Source organism: Mus caroli, unplaced genomic scaffold (genome assembly GCF_978045245.1).
Source record: "Mus caroli unplaced genomic scaffold, Mus_caroli_1 scaffold_6, whole genome shotgun sequence".
In the NCBI taxonomy this organism is placed as follows: domain Eukaryota; kingdom Metazoa; phylum Chordata; class Mammalia; order Rodentia; family Muridae; genus Mus; species Mus caroli.
The window spans coordinates 96,300,417-96,316,652 of NW_028227261.1; the positions used below are offsets into that span (position 1 = coordinate 96,300,417).

A 16,236-nucleotide genomic window follows, 5' to 3' on the forward strand; every position below is an offset into this window, starting at 1 on the left:
TACATCCTAACAGGAGGACTAGAAAGGAAGCAATTGAAGACTACAAAGCAATGGGGGAAACATTGAATTAGAATATGTCAACAAAATTAATATAAAATACAATAGAATTTATGACAAAAAGTACTCATAGCAAAAAAAAAAAAAAAAAAAAAAAAGAGGAACATTGCCCAAAGGTTAAAAACGCTAATTATAAAGGTGGATTTATAATAATAATGTGCATGCACTCAATAAAATAAAAATTTCAAAACCTGGAAAACTCAAACTGGTGGATTTCAAAAAGATCCGTATCAAACAGGACTGCTAACCCCAGCTGCCGAGACTTACAGAGTTAGGCTAAGGGGCCTACTTGACTTGACAAGGCCAACCTTTAAAAGGAAGGTCAGAGTGCTTTAAAAGTGTAAATGAAGGAGAAAAAGAAAACTATGTCTTCTACTCTGGTCCAAGTGCCATTAACTTTTCTGCCACAGTATAAATTTATGGACCATAAAACTAAAATAGAAAGATTATAAATGCTACAAAGCAACTTCTCAAAATAGCCGTTTGCAAAGTCCAGTTCCCCCAGTCTCTTAGTGCACCTTTCCAAACAGTTCCTGGCCATTCTGTTACATAGTGAGATGTCACATGGTGATGGTATTTAAGATGATGATTAAAGAAAATGTCTGAAGTGCTCACCAGGGAGAAATAAAAATTATCCCATTCATATCAAACACTGAGATGCTGTTTGCCTTTTACTGTTTTGTTCTGTTCTGTTCTGTTCTGTTCTGTTCTGTTTTGTTTTGTTTCGTTTTAAGACAGCCTAAGACTTAGGGTCTCAAGTGTTCCCTTTGATGCTCAAGTAAGAAGCTCATATTTTCCTCTGCACCCAAATGTTCTGATACAATAACACATTCATGGCCCAGTGGTAAAAAGCACACTCTGTCCAGAGAACCTGAGTTCAGGACCCAGCACCCATGTCTACAGTTCCTAACCCTCTGTAAACCCAAGTTCTATGGAGATGTGACACCAGTTTCCGGTCTACGTGGGTACCTGTACACAGACACATCTATCTGCCTTTATGTGTGTGGTTTTCTTCCCAGTCAGTAGCTCAGGGAATCCTGACTCTCTGCCAACAAGTTCTACCTAACTCTAGAGATTTTGCGAAGGACAAACTCAGAAATTAGGCAAACTCAGAAATTGGGAAAGCCATAAGATAATCTCCTCCCATTTATATATGATATGATACCATGGGTGGTAGATGTAGATTAGAATCTTAATTTTATTGCTCATTGGTTTTTTTATCATCTACAAAGCATGGGGAGCAAAATTTGAAGCTAGATTCATATTCTCTCTCTCTCTCTCTCTCTCTCTCTCTCTCTCTCTCTCTCTCTCTCTCTCTCGGATATCCTTCTGACTCATGAAGACTGTTCTGTCCCTTCAACAGACTTCACAGGCAGGTTGTTTTTGTATTTTATTTTAATATCTGGCTGCCTTGGCTCACATTGCTCACAGGTATGAAAAGCATGTCCCCGACTCCATCCCTAAATGAAACTATCAAGAGAAGAACCACTCTGTGAAAAGGCAAATTTGTCCTGTAGCCATTGATGCTAAACCCTGGATGAGAATCTCTGTAATTTATTTGAATCTAGAATTGTGTTTTCCAAGAACCATTGAATTAGGGATACTTGCTACCAGCAGCCCAAGGGGTCATTTTTACTAGATTTTATTAATTTATTTTTTCATTAATTGAATGCAAGAGGGTTGAAGAGGAATGATGCCATGGCTCCATAGAGCTCTGTTTCTCAACAGACTTCTATCTTGTTAATCAATCATTAAATTAAAATCTGGAAATAATAACAAACCTTAAAAATATAGAGCCTGGATTCTCTTTTTGACTCTTGGTAGCTAAGGCAAAGCAAAGAAAGAAGATCCTGCTATGCGGCCACTGTTTCCTTTCCTGTCTCTCTTGAAGCAGGGCAGGAACATGCATGAGGCAGTCCCCACTGGGCCTCCATCCCTGCAGGAAGTGGAACCAAAGCACACCATCCTCACCGGGACACTCTGCACCAAGTCCTCAAAGGGGCCTCCCCACCTCCATGAGACCGAGGTGCTCAATTGCAGTTGGCACAGAGAACGTGTCTGTGACCTTTAAGATAACATTTTTCTAGCTTATACATAAGGACTGCTGATGACTAAGCATGAGAAAAATTTACCCAGTTAATCAGAGTAGAGCTCGTTTTATGCTCATGTCTATGTACAGATAGAGAAATGATGATGAAAAAAGAAATTTTCTTTTACTAAATTGGTCCTGCAAACATCTAACTTTAACCATATGCCTATAAAAAGTTGGGCTTCAGTTCCAATGTACTCTTTCAAAGAAGAAAATCATCATTGAGTCAGAATGGAATAAATAAGAACCTCAGTAAGAGCCTGAGTCAAGTCACAGGTCATTGTGGCTGTAGAGATAATAGATGCTGCCACAAACTCTCCCTTCTTGCTATGCTGAGTGTGTGTCAGGATTGGGCACTCTGTGCACATGATACATCTACAATCCCCACCCTGTGAAAGTCCATTTTCTTTCACCTCTCACAGAGGTGTGAGCCACACGACAAATGCCTCGTCATCAGTCAGAACTCTTTGTTCCACCTTCTGATGCTGTGAAGTTTCCATGGCTTTTCACTATGCTTGGAAATAGTCAAGACATGAAACAACTTATCATAGATTGGTTTTGAGTGTCTCCTGATGGCCCGTTGCTGTGAGGGTCATCACTCTGTGGTGCTGTTAAGAACCAATGACACATTTAGAGGTGGGATTTGATGGGGAGAATTTAGGTTACTCAAACGCACTCTTGAAGAAGATATGCAACCCGGCCCTTTCTGTCTCACTCTTTGCTTCCTGGCCACCATTAAGTAAAGAGAAATCTTTCTTACACACTCCCTACATGGTGTATTGTGTTGCTCTAGAACAGCGATTCTCAACCTGTGGGCCATGACTACTTTTGGGGATGAATGACCCTTTCACAGGAGTCACCTAAGAGTGCTGGAAACACGGATATTTACATTATGATTCCCAAAAGTAGCAAACGCAATTTATGAAGGAGCAACAAAAATAATTTTGTGGCTGGGAGGGGGGTCACCAAATCTTGTTGAACTGCATTAGACATCCACAGCATTAGGAAGGTTGAGAACCACTGCCCTAGTGTCAAGGCTCGGCCAAGTGACCACTGACAAAATCCTCTGAGACTGCTAGTCAAAACAAACCTTCCCTCTCTTTAAGTTAGTTGTCTTGGGCATTTTGTTACAGTAATGGAAAGCTGACTGATATAAATCTTAATTTTGCATATTTTTTCTAAGCTACCTCATTACATTAAACATAGCAGGCACTAAACAAGTATAATGATCTAAAATTATAATGGCATTTATTTCTTCCTACTTGTGGGTAACCTATCTACTTAGACTTTTAGGATTCGTCAGGAATAATGACATTCCAAGTAGATATCTTCAAGTCAGTACTTCTCAAAATGTAGCTCTTGACTCACCTTCAGGTAACCAAGGAAGGCAGAAGAGGGTGCTGGACCCCATGGATCTAGAGTTATAGGTTGTCAATAGCCACCTCATGTGGGTACTGAGACCAGACTCCAGTCTCTCCAAAAGCAACAGCAAGCGCTCTCAACCACTGACTTCTCTTTCTACCTGGCTCCTCTATATAGACTTTGAGTTGGGTACATTCCAGCCATGGAATAATAAGACTCTTTCTGATCCATTCAACCTAACAGACAAAATTAAGCTTCAGATGCTGTTTGGAGATACATTTCAGAAAGGAAGGGAACAATGCAAGAGGAGGAGAGATACTACTAGACAGGCCTCTCACACACGATTTTGTCACAGAAACCTCTTCATATCCTTCAGTCACTAACGTTTTAAGTCAGCTTCTCACTTGAGATTTACTTGGAACACAAAGTGATAGAGAAATTCATATTTTAAGCAAGACCTTGGGGCAAATATCTATTTTTATAGGAATAAAAATTATATAAGCTTGAGAAAGACAAGTTGTTTTTGTTTTGGTGTTTTTTTTTTTTCTTTCCCAGAGAGGTTGTCCCCAAATAGCTACTAAAGTTTAGTTTGCTACTAAAGACTCGTTCCTATTTCTTACACCTCCTTTGATAAGCTTTCTGACAGCACTCGTCACAGTGGGGCCAAAGCAAAGCTATAATCTCTGACAAGCAACAGGCATGCAGGTGCAAGGCGATGCTGATTGAGGGTGGATTTATGTTCTTTGGAACCTAGAGCAGTTGGGAATGTTGACATTCTGTTTATGAAATATGAGAAACCTAGCCAGAAGCGTTCTCTGGACAGAAGTTATCAGCTTTATAACAATGCTCACAGCAGACAAGAATCCTGAACACAGCTAGGATTTATGGAGAAGCTGCCACGGACGCTGCATACTTGTTCCATCTGAAGGACTCTGGGCTCCCAGTGATTTCTTCCTCCCACCATCTCCCTTTTTGTTTTAACACATGAAGAAGTAGATTTTCAAAGGCCAAATAATTATTCAAACTCTGTAGCTAGTAAGTAGGGCCTTCAGGATTAATAATTACCCAGGGCCAGCCAATTGGTGGACAACTCTCTGAAGACAGATCTTTGTAATTTATGCAGACAGAAAGGAGGGATCACAAATGGATAGTGTAAGCTGAGATTAAAAACCCAGAACTACCTCATCCTGTTGTTAGCCTTAGTGTCATTTCATTATTTGCAAATTAAGGGTTTGAACTAATTTCTTACAGTTTCCATTCCAGATAGAAAGTATGATTCTGATTCTGATAAAATCAAAGCTAATAAAAGTGATATCCCTCCCCCTCTCCCTTCCCCTCCCTTCCCCTCCCTTCCCCCTCCCTCTCCCTCCCCCCTCTCCCTCTATTTCTCCTCTCTCTCCCTCTCCCTCCTCTCTCTCCTCTCTCTCCTCCCTTCCCTTCCTTCCTCCCTTCATCTCCTTTCCTTCCCTCCCTTCCCTTCCTCCCCTCCCTTCCCTTCCTTCCTTTCTCCCCTCCCTCCCTCCCCCACCCCTCCCTCCCTCCCCCACCCCTCCCTCCCTCCCCTCCCACTCCCTCTCCCTCTCCCTCCTTTCTCTCCCTCCTCCCTCTCCCTTCTCCCTCTCCCTCCTCCCTCTCCCTCCTCCCTCTCCCTCCTCCCTCCCCTCTCCCCTTCCCCCCCTCCCCTTCCCCCCTCTCCCCTTCCCCCCTCTCCCCTTCCCCCTCCCCTCCCCTTCCCTCTCCTCTCACTTTCTTTAGTGTTTCTCTGTGCAGCCCTGTCTGTTCTAGAACTCTAGTGGCCAAGCTGACCTCAAACTTAAGAGATGTGTCTGCCTCTGCCTTCTTGGGATAAAAAGTGTGATCTCTGTTTTAAATTAAAATTGACATTTTGCTACTCATGGATTCTATTGTTTCTGCCTCAAAGATGAAGTTAATACATGAGATGGACTGTTAACTGTCCTTGCAAATTCTTACATTGTTTCTAGTTGCACAAAATATTCCATTAAACCTGTAAGTCACATTGAAGACATTGTCTGTCTGATGCGTCCACAGCACCTGTTCTTAGGAGTGGCATCCTCATCTACACTTCTGTAATTTGTAAGGTTGATAACTTACTCTACCAGTAGAAAAACTGAGGCAGAAGGGATTTTTTTTTTTTAAGGTAAGCTACTGAAACAGCAAAATGGAGAATCTAGGCTTTAAACTCAGAAAGTTTACCCAAGACTCTGGAGCCTGTTCAGTTTCTGTGACAATCTGGAGTCTGTGTTATTAGCAAGAACAGCCTGTTCCTTCCAAGAATCATGCCTGCCATAGACTATCAGTCATGAGGCAGTATACTAATTCAAATCTCAAAACTACACACTTGATATCTAAGAAAAATAACTAAAGGTAAAATTATTGGAACCCCAGTTCATCATAGAATTTAAAAGGCTTCCCATGGTTTCTTTGCATCCAAATACATACATTTTCAATTTACAATTTAAATTTAAGCCCAAAAAAAGACAGAGTATTTTTTTTCCTATCACTTAAAACTTGGAACATCAATCTGCCATCTTTGTTGAGTATATTATTTTATTAACGCTTCCTAGGCTGTAAATGTGTATTTGAACCTATGTGTCTCATTTTAATATACAGAAAATCCAGTTAAAGTTTTAACTTTTGTCTCCAGCTAAGGTCTATCAATTTCTGTTCCCAATGATTTTTCATTTTAAGTAATTACTAAATACATAAACACTGCATGAAACTATTTACTTGTTTTCAAACCCTTTTCCTCCAGCAGTTCAGACTGAAAGGGCCCAGCTGTTCTCCGACTTTCGTGGCTGTTGGTTCAGTACTGTAACTGTTAGTGTACCTTCTTTTCCTTGGAGCTTTTAGCGACAAGTCTACAAGGAAAGGACCATTGAGACATTCTTCCCTAAGGTTTATAGAACTTTTGACAATCACAGCATAATGTCCAATTCAGTAGGCCAATCTCTTCCGGAGCATGCACCTTTCAAATCATGCACAGTCAATTCTGCCAAAGATAGCCCCTAGGGGTATCAAAGGTTTGTGGGGTTTTCTTTTGTTTGATTGTAAAATGCATGTTCTACTCATGACAGCAAACCAAACCTGTTAGTGGCATCAAACAAGTAGAGCTGATGCCCGGAACAGGACCACTGCACGTCTATTAAAACTGCAATCACTGAGACACAGCACACATGGGGTTAAATACCTCTCTCTGTGGCATTTGTCATATTAAGAGCTGTAGCATAAACAAAGGAAAAAGCAAATCAAATGTGGTATAAATATTACACAATTGCTTCCACTCTTGTAGATGCAACAAGAAAATCTGATCGCCAACAGAGGGGGCAGGCAGAAGTCTAACGTTGTAAAAACATTGTTATTTATGTGTATGTTTATTAACATCAACTTCAGAGACATGATGATCAAGAGATTGGTGGGCTGGTAGATAAGTCTGTAGATGCCTAGACAGACAGACAGATGATAGATACATAGGTAGGTAGATGCATAGATGATAGATAGATAGATAGATAGATAGATAGATAGATAGATAGATAGATAGATAGATAGATAGATGATAGAAAGAGGTAAACAGATAGGTAGACAGAAAGACAGACAGACATTGTTGCTTAATTTAGGATGATCTACTTCTGTTTGCAAAAGATCTTGAGAAGACAAGTTTCTAAATAGACTTGGCCAGCTCTAAGGGAATGCAAGTACAGCCTTTTAGACTGTAGGAAAACTACCGACGGCCCTCGGTGCCCTGACTAGCAACAGAGGTTCATGTCCTGGAGCCACTTAAAAATTTCCACACTGCTTGCTTTCCTACCTAGCTGCCAACATTCCTGTTCGTGTTGAGATAAAATGCAGCTTTTCAAAGCCTCGTGGAAATAGGAGATATATAAATATTAGAGAAGCATACAGCAGTGTCTACCTAGAAGGACTCTGTCCACACTGCTGCTGCTTCCTGCTGCTCTGGCTTCATTGGCCCCTTTTGTAGAGCTATCAAGACTTCACACTATGAGGTCTCTGGGATGCTCAAGCAGCTCCAGCATCCATCCATCCATCCATCCATCCATCCTTCCTTCCTTCCTTCCTTCCTTCCTTCCTTCCTTCCTTCCTTCCTTCCTTCCTTCCTTCCCTTCCTTCCTTCTTTCCTTCATTCCATCCTTCCTCTCTCTCTCCCTTTCTCTCTCTCTCCCCTTCCCTCCCTCCCTCCCTCCCTCCCTCCCTCCCTCCCTCCCTCCCTCCCTCCCTTCTTTCCTTCCTTCCTTTCTTTCTTTTCTTTTCTTTCTTTCTTTCTTTTTTTTTTTTTTGGTAGAAATCTGCCTGCCTCTGCCTCCCAAGTACTGGGATTAAAGGCGTATGCCACTACCACCAGACTCCAGCATCCTTTCTGTCCAACCTTTATTTGTCTGTGGCTTAAGATGCCAGCAGCGAGCCAGGTTGTAATAGGTAGTGCAATCATCAGGGGCCTTGGCACGTTATAACATCCATCTAGTTTAATTTGGGTCTTGACAACTCTCCACGTATTTTGGTTTTCTTCATCTAATAGGACTCATGTGAATTCAATGTTTACATGGTGCAGTAAAATCTATTCGTATATTCAGGGCCATGTAAATTAAGCCAGTTACCCATGGTTAAGTCAAAAACTCGAGGAAAGAAAAAAACAAACAAACAGAAACAGAAAAAGTGTTCATTGGATCTTTCCCAATGATGGAAAAATCTTATATTAAAGACCCATATGAACACACACACCACACACAAAACCAGAAAAAACGTACATAATCATACCAAAACCACTTCAGTTCTGTAGGATTAACTACTATTGGTGAAATATATACATACATTTAAAATAGAATTATGCCACTGGTTAAGAATAGGAGAAAAGAGGCTGGAGAGATGGTTCAGGGGAGGAGACCATTTGGGGCTCTTGCAGGGGACCTGGGTTCAGTTTCTAGCACCCAGGACCGGTGCCTCTCAACTGATTATAACTCCAGCTCTGGGGATCGTACACCCTCTTCTTAAATCCATCCTTACCTGTAATGTACACACATACATTTAAGCACATAGATGTACTCATAAAAGAAAAAAATAAATGTTTAAAAAAAAGATAATAAGAGCAGAGATTCAGTCTTGCACTGCAGCATTGTCCTCAGTGATCACATGACTTTTAAGCAGCCTTACCATTCACATCAGCACTTTCTGTTCTCATCTCCCTGAGCCACTGAATATTTTCCCCTAGCCAGGAGAAAAACTTTCAGATACACAAGGAAACACTTTGCCTCACTCCTTGGATATGAACTATATCCAAGTTAAATATAGAGCTGATTAGACAGGCAGGACTTTCCCCCAAGGGGGGGGGGATGTCTTACTATATAGCACTGGAAGGTCACTGTGTCTTGATTTAAACCTAACAAAAATAATATATGGATAACAATTTTTGAGGAGAAAAACATTACATGGAATCACTTTACTGGGGGAAAATAGGATTCTTGCTTCTATGGGATTTCATTAAAATAAGCAAAGACAAGCAGAAAAATTATTTGTAGTCTCAAAGAAGGCAGCCTTATGAGCTAGTGTGGTTAACATGTCTTTTTAATAGCTGCATATCAATTCTCATATGAGGAGATAGTGAAGTAATGATGGCAGCTAAAGGCTGAAAGCCACAGCCCAGGTTTAACTTCCTTCAGCACCTGTAAGGTTGATTCCAGCAGGCACTGAAGTATGCAGCGAAGGAAACCTATAAGTCTGTGGTTTGACCCAGATACAGTAAAATACTAAAAATGGGAATCTTAAGCTTTATGCAATAGGTCAAGCAGATATCCCTGTGTGTATCCACAGTCCCAGAGGACCCAAAGACAAGAGTTACTCTTCTGTAGGAGGGAAGGCACAGTCATGAGACTGACAACCGTTTTCTGCATTTTACCAGACTGTGGAACTTGAGAAACAATGTAGACTCCCCGTCAAGGTGTAATCAGTGTACCTCTGTAGGTCTCATCTAAAAACAAAACAAAACACTCTACATTTTATGGGAACTTTTGTTTTATATTTCCCTTTTTTCTATGTCAGTATCCAATGGGAGCTGGAATGCATTCATAGAAAGATCAGAACCCAAACTCAGTGCTTATGCCGAAGCCTCCAGGCCACTGGAGAGTCCTAACAGAAACTTCAGGTTTCTGCTTGTCAGTAAGTAAATGAGCCAAAGGCACAGAGAACCTATGCCTGTGCCTATCGTGGGTCCTACTGCACCTGCACTATCATGTGTCCTCCTGCGCCTGCACTATCTGGGAAGTTCCGTTTACTTTCTCTGCAGAACTCACGCAGGATGTCTTTATGATTGATTTCCTTCCTGGAGGGAAGAACAGAATCTCATACTCTGCTCACCCAGGTCCTCACCTCCAATATGCTCCAACTGACGCAAGTACTGTGAGTACCTGGTCAACCTGTAGGCTAGACCAACAGCTTTTGACTCAACTTTCCCTATCCTTGAGTTTGTTCTAGAACAGCATAAAGCATCACATGGATGGGTGGGAAGGTTCATGATGCCGAATCAGAGCAGTACCACATTTGAGAGATGTAATTCCCCAAAGCATGAACATGTTATATTAACTTCCTAATTATAAAAGTATCTTTACAAAGGTACAGGAAGTATATAGCTATTTAAGTTGTATAATCCAAGGAGACAAAACCATTCCCCAAAAGGAAAGTGTCTGTCCCTCTCTAATAGCCACAGACAGCCAATAGCTACACAGTGGGGGTGGGGTCTTAGGAGCCCCTTTCCTCTAGGCTGGACTGTTAAACGGGAAACATGCTTGTTTTTCTATTTCTCCTTTTGTGTCTTTAACTGCTCTGAGCATGTTTGTGTTCCCTACTATGCTATTCTGCTTGCTTGGAGTCCTTTGTGTATTGTGTTGGCATGAACTCAGGAGACAGCTACAGTTCGTGGTAGGAGCTCATCCTTCCTGTGGTTTTTATCCATCAAAATGCATATTTTTTCCTGTTAAACTTTTCACTTAGAACTGACTCTTTATGTTAATTTCTCTTACTAGTGATCTCCAACTGTATCAATTTAATATCATATCTCTGTGTTCTGAGTGTTTAACATGTGTTTCTAAGAAGACTTACTTTTATTCCCTTATAATTGGAATTCAGGTAAAGACAGACAAGTTTATGTGTGTGTATGTGTATGTGCACCTATATATGTGTGTGCCTGTGTGTGTGCCTCTGTCTGCATCTGCATTTGTGTGTGTGTGTGCCTGTGTATGTGCCTCTGCCTGTGTCTGCATCTGCATGTGTGTGTGTGTCTGTGCATGTGTGTGATTGTGTGCTTATGTCTGTGATTGTATGTATGCGTGTGTGTGTATGTGTGTCTCTATCTGTGTCTTCATCTGTATGTGTGTGCATCTGTACATGTGTGTGCACGCCTATGTATGTGTGTGCCTGAGTGTGTATGTGTGTGTCTGAATCTGCATCTGTATGTGTGTATGTGTGTCTATGTATGTGCCTCTGTCTGTGTCTGCATCTGTGTGTGTGTTTGTCTGTACATGTGTGTGCCTGTGTATGTGTGGGTGTGTAGCTATGTCTGTGTATTCCTGTGTGCATATGTGTGTGCCTCTATCTGTGTCTGCATCTGTATGTGTGTGCCTGTATAAGTGCCTCTGTCTGTGTCTGCATCTGTATGTGTGTGTGTGCATGTATATGTCTGTGTGCCTATGTCTGTGTTTGCATGTGTGTGCCTCTGTGTCTGCATCTGTATGTGGTACATCTGTGCATGTGTGTGTGACTGTGCCTATGTGTATATGCCTCTGTCTGTGTGTGCATCTGTGCATGTGTGTGTGTACGTGTGACTGTGCTTATGTGTGTGTGTGTGCACATGAATTTTCCTGGTTTCTTCTGCCATCACTGTGCTTCTCAGCCCTAAGCAAGGGTCTTGGTGCTTTCCTTTACTTCTCATTGGGTTCAAAACCCTGTCTCCTCATCTTTATGGATCTTAAAACTAGGGAACAGAAACGGAGACATCACCTATTGCCTCAGAGCAGCAGGGAACACACTTGGGAGTTTACCAACAAAAATTGCTCCTGTCCAGTCATTTCTAGTGTCTGGATTCATGCATTTTATCCCCCTGAGTTTTGCAGTGCATCCTGAATTTCTAAGCCTTTATAGTAGGAAGGCTTTCATATTATCATGTCTGTCCTATTGCTGGTGCTGTAAGATTTAAACCCAGGTTTCAACCCTTCCAGATTCAGTGTTTGGATATTAAGCTCCATGAACTTCATGCATAGAGAGCCTGGGATTCAGTGCTTTGCTCTCTTGGGGAATATTCTCTTTTGCCCTGTTTTCCTTTCTGGCAAGATTCCAATACTCATGTCTTGCCTTTAAACATAATGTAAACATTCTTTTTCTAAACATGTATCTGTAGAGTAGGTCAGAATTCAGGTAGTTGGGGACGGTGTGATTCTGCCATGCAGTGAAGGCCCTCCTTCCATATTCATGATCCTGTTCTCTGCTAAAGCCCTGAAGTTGCTCCACAATCCCATGTTTCCTTCTGAGTCATCATTCCTATCCCATGGCTATTTAAAAATCTTTCCACTCTCCTTCCCCTGCCTACCCCCACCCCTACTGTGCCCTCCTTACAGAGGATAACCTACCATCCACTTCCTAAAAGAAACAGAGACCATAAGAACAGCCTTCTTAAATCCAATACGCCTCATTTACAAACTGATTCATATCAGGAATGTCTCCATTTCCCTTCTACCCCAAGGAAGAAAATTCTCTGTCCCTAAGGAGAGCAGCTGTATAATGTTATCATGGGAGCCTAGATACTTTAGAAAGTAAAAGCAGGATTCTATTAATAATTATTCCAGAACAACAGGTGTGAAACAGAACTGTCCTGGGAAAAACAGGACATGTGGTCTCCCTCTGTATAAAGTTTATAGTTCCACCTGAACCCTGGATGCCACCCTTGTGTGTGTTTCTTTGTGCCCCCTCCTCTGTGTGGTTAAATTTCCCTTCTCCTAATGTTTTAACATGGTCATATTTCTAACTGCTCCCTGTTTTGATTCCAAACCTCTTTTTTTCCATGTTCATTGAAAAATTTGTGAACCCCTACATGCACACATGCACTCTCTCTCTCTTTCCCTCTCTCTCTCTCACATACACACACACACACACACACATACACACACACACACACACACACACTCTCTCTCTCTCACATACACACACACACACTCACACATACACACACACACTCTCTCTCTCTCTCACATACACACACACACACTCACACATACACACTTTCTCACACATACACTCTCTCACACACACAAACACACAGACACACACACTCACTCTCTCACACATATTTACACAGACATACACAGACACACACACACACACACACACTCACACACTTTTTTCTGCCTTTACAACATTCTGATTTCCTCTTCTCTCACTTCCAACCTGATACTACTCTAGACAATGTCATGCCTTGTTCTTTAATTGAAAAGAAAGCATTCGATATGCCTCATTTTCTTAGATACTGTCACCTGTGTGACCCTGTGTAAATGAGCCACCCTCACTGTCCCTTAATTTCCTAAAATGGCACAGCATCTGACACTCCTATTTCAAACCCTCTGAGTGGCAAGCTCACATGGCTCTTCACAAGTGAAACATTCAGCATCACTTGTACATTTTGACATTCTAGCCATCCCATCGAATTTGAATGACACACATGCTGCACAGGCTTGGGTTTCATCAGGAACTCTGTATGTCATGTACAGCATCTTTTGACAGAAGACAGGGTAGTATAGTGGTTCAAATGAAAATCCCCCCCCCCATGGGCTCATAGGCTCATACATGTGAGTAAATGGTCCCCAGTTGATAAAACTGTTTGGGAAGGATTAAGAGGTGTGGCCTTGTTAGAGAAGGTGTCCACTGGTGTTTGGGCGCTGAAGTTTTGTTGTCAGTGTGCCTTCTCTGCCTCCTGCTTGTGAATCAAGACATGAGTTCTCAGCTGTTCCTGCTGCCATGCCTTTGCATCATTATCATAGACTTGCTGTCAATAAAAATTATGATAGATATCACTTATGTTATAATTATATGGACTAGCAACAGTATAACATGTATTTTGGGTATTTTGATCAAGAGTAGAGAATGTAGAATAGACATAGGCACTAAATAAGTTTCTTACCAACTGTTAGAGAAATTTCAAGTGTTAGCATGAGCTCTCAGCCATAGCGAATTTTAATAAAATCCCCAGGATATGTTAACAGTCAAGGCAACAAGCATGATGATTTCAATGTTAGGAAGAAGGAAGCGGAATCTCATTTTATTGATTCACAATTAAGTGGCAAGAGCAGACTGTGTAACCAGGCTCCAGTAGATCAATACTGGCAATAAATTTCTTTAAGTCAATTTGAAGCAATTTGTTTTAATAGCTGGGAAGACAGAAAACTTGAGTTTGTTAAGTCGATAATGAAATCTTCTGTGTCATTCTACATAGCATTCAAGGCAATCTTGAAACCAGGCAGGCAGGTCTTCAGTAAGTAGGTTTCAGATTGCAGTTACATGTGTATTTAGCTTTCATTGGGAAAATGTCGATTGTATTCTAATCTTTAATAATTTGTTTTCATTTCATCTGCATTGGTGTTTTATCTGCATGTGTGTCTGTGTGAGGGTGTTGTATTCCTTGGAATTGAGTTATAGGCAGTTGTGAGCTGCCAGGTGCTGGGAATCGAACCCAGGTGTTTTGGAAGAGTAACCAGTGCTCTTAACCACTGAGCCATCTCTCCAGGCTGCATTCTAATCTTTAAATAGAATTGACAAATTAGAAGATGTTAAATTTTTCCAGCTATATTGAGAACTATGCTAAGATATATTATATGTACATATAATATGTGTTCTTATCTAATTATCTAATATATATGTATATATATATATATATATATATATATATATATATTGCCATTTCCTAATGGAAATTTTATGAGCAGTTGGTGTAATGGCACCATAAAAAATGTTACTTCAACTAGAGACAAATATGGAAAGGGAGGTCATTAAAGCTGTGAGAGAAAGGACCTAGGTCTACTCAGAAAATGAAAATAGCTTTAAATTAGGGAAAACACAGGAAAGGACAGATTTTGGCTAAAGCAGAATGAGATAGCACAAAGATCTGGGACCCATCTGTATCTTCCTTGTTTTAACGGCTGTTTCTGTGTTATGTCTAGTCCAATATTTTATCAGTCAAAAATGGGAAAGAGAAAAAAAAGGGAAAATAAAAGCAGAAAAATCCGTAGCCATCATCTGTGAAGTACATTCCAGGCCAGACTGCTGAAGCTAAGCAATAACTCATTGATTCGTTAAACTCACTTTTACAGAGGAAGCAAAAAGTTGCCTCTGCAGCTCAGAACAGGAAGATGTGGGAGGGTCTCATGGCTGAGTCGTCACTTGTCCAGCACAGGACTGCTGGCAGTTCCTTCCCCTCCCCATTTATTGAGCGTAGTTTGTTTTTTTTTTCCTCACATAATATATCCTGATTACTGTTTCCTCTCTCTCTACTCCTCCCAGTTTCTCCCTAGCCCACCTGGATCCTAATTCCTATTTTTAAACCAAATTTGATAAAATATTTTAGGTAAAGAACCAGACAAACAAGGAAATGGAACACTAAAATCTGTTTTGGATTCTGATTTCTCAATGAAGATTTTTCCCCCAGCAATTTATTGAATGACCTCATTAAAAACACATTATATTTGGATAAACAATTACTATGCTCATAACATTAATTGCTACCTAGCTCACAGAATTAGGACCATGTTTATATGTTTGATTCATTGGCTTATTATTTGCATCCTTTGTGAAGCCATAATTTGAAAAGGATTAATTTTTTTCTACCTCCCTGTGTTTTAAAGTCAATCCAAATGCATTAAAAGATAAACTTATTTGTATCCAATCTTATAAATAAGAGAACTGTTTGAGCTGGAAAGACACACTAAAATGGTGTCATGGTTTCACCATCATCGTGAATTTTGTTTGCTGCAACGGTCAAACGTAGCAGCAGTTGGGGAAATAGATAGGACATGATCTTTTCTGCTAGGGAAATGTCTTTTGACTTCTCTGTTTTCAAAGCCTTGCCCTCAGAGCTGGTGATCCACAACTTCCTACATCACATCTTTCTCCATCCAAAGTACAGCCTTCCCAGCAGACAGTGAGGGCTGCATGCTGCCTCTTACCCTCCACTTCCAGCTTCACCAGTTTGGAGTAAGCGGTGCCCAGGCTGTTTTTGGCCACACAGCGGTACTGTCCTGCATCTTCCTTTTGCACATTATGGATCCTTAAGCTCCCAGATTCAAGAACTGCGATTCTGGAATTTTCCTGCCAAAGACAGGGACATGAGTTTGAAAACAGACTTAGTCAAAGACATGCTTGCCTTATTTCATTGATTTATCATTACCCTTAACACCCAAAGTGTCTGCCTCTTCTCTGCCTATGCATAATCACATATACTACGGAGACCATGAAAGATGATCAAAATTAGCCATCTCAATAACCTTCTAAGATTGCATCTATTCTGTATTTATTTTCCCTTCATCACATTAGAACACATCAATGATCATAATTCCTAAAGGCCGTGCTTGTTTGCAGCTGTTTGAAGCATTGAACTTTGGGGCTAGAGGTGTAGCTCAATGGTAGAAAATTTGCTTACACACAGCAACCCCCAGAATAAAACG

The 16,236-nt window shown here is 40.9% G+C and overlaps 1 protein-coding gene across 7 annotated transcripts in view; it reads right to left on the reverse strand.

Annotated features, from left to right (window-relative positions):
- Positions 1 to 16,236, reverse strand: part of Musk (muscle associated receptor tyrosine kinase) — an 85,207-nt gene that overhangs the window by 51,754 nt on the left and 17,217 nt on the right. For all 7 annotated transcript variants that reach the window (XM_021159732.3, XM_021159730.2, XM_021159729.3 and 4 more), the window contains exon 5: positions 15,739 to 15,880. In XM_021159732.3, coding sequence (XP_021015391.1) covers positions 15,739 to 15,880 — 142 coding nt within the window. The remainder of the gene's footprint in view (positions 1 to 15,738; positions 15,881 to 16,236) is intronic.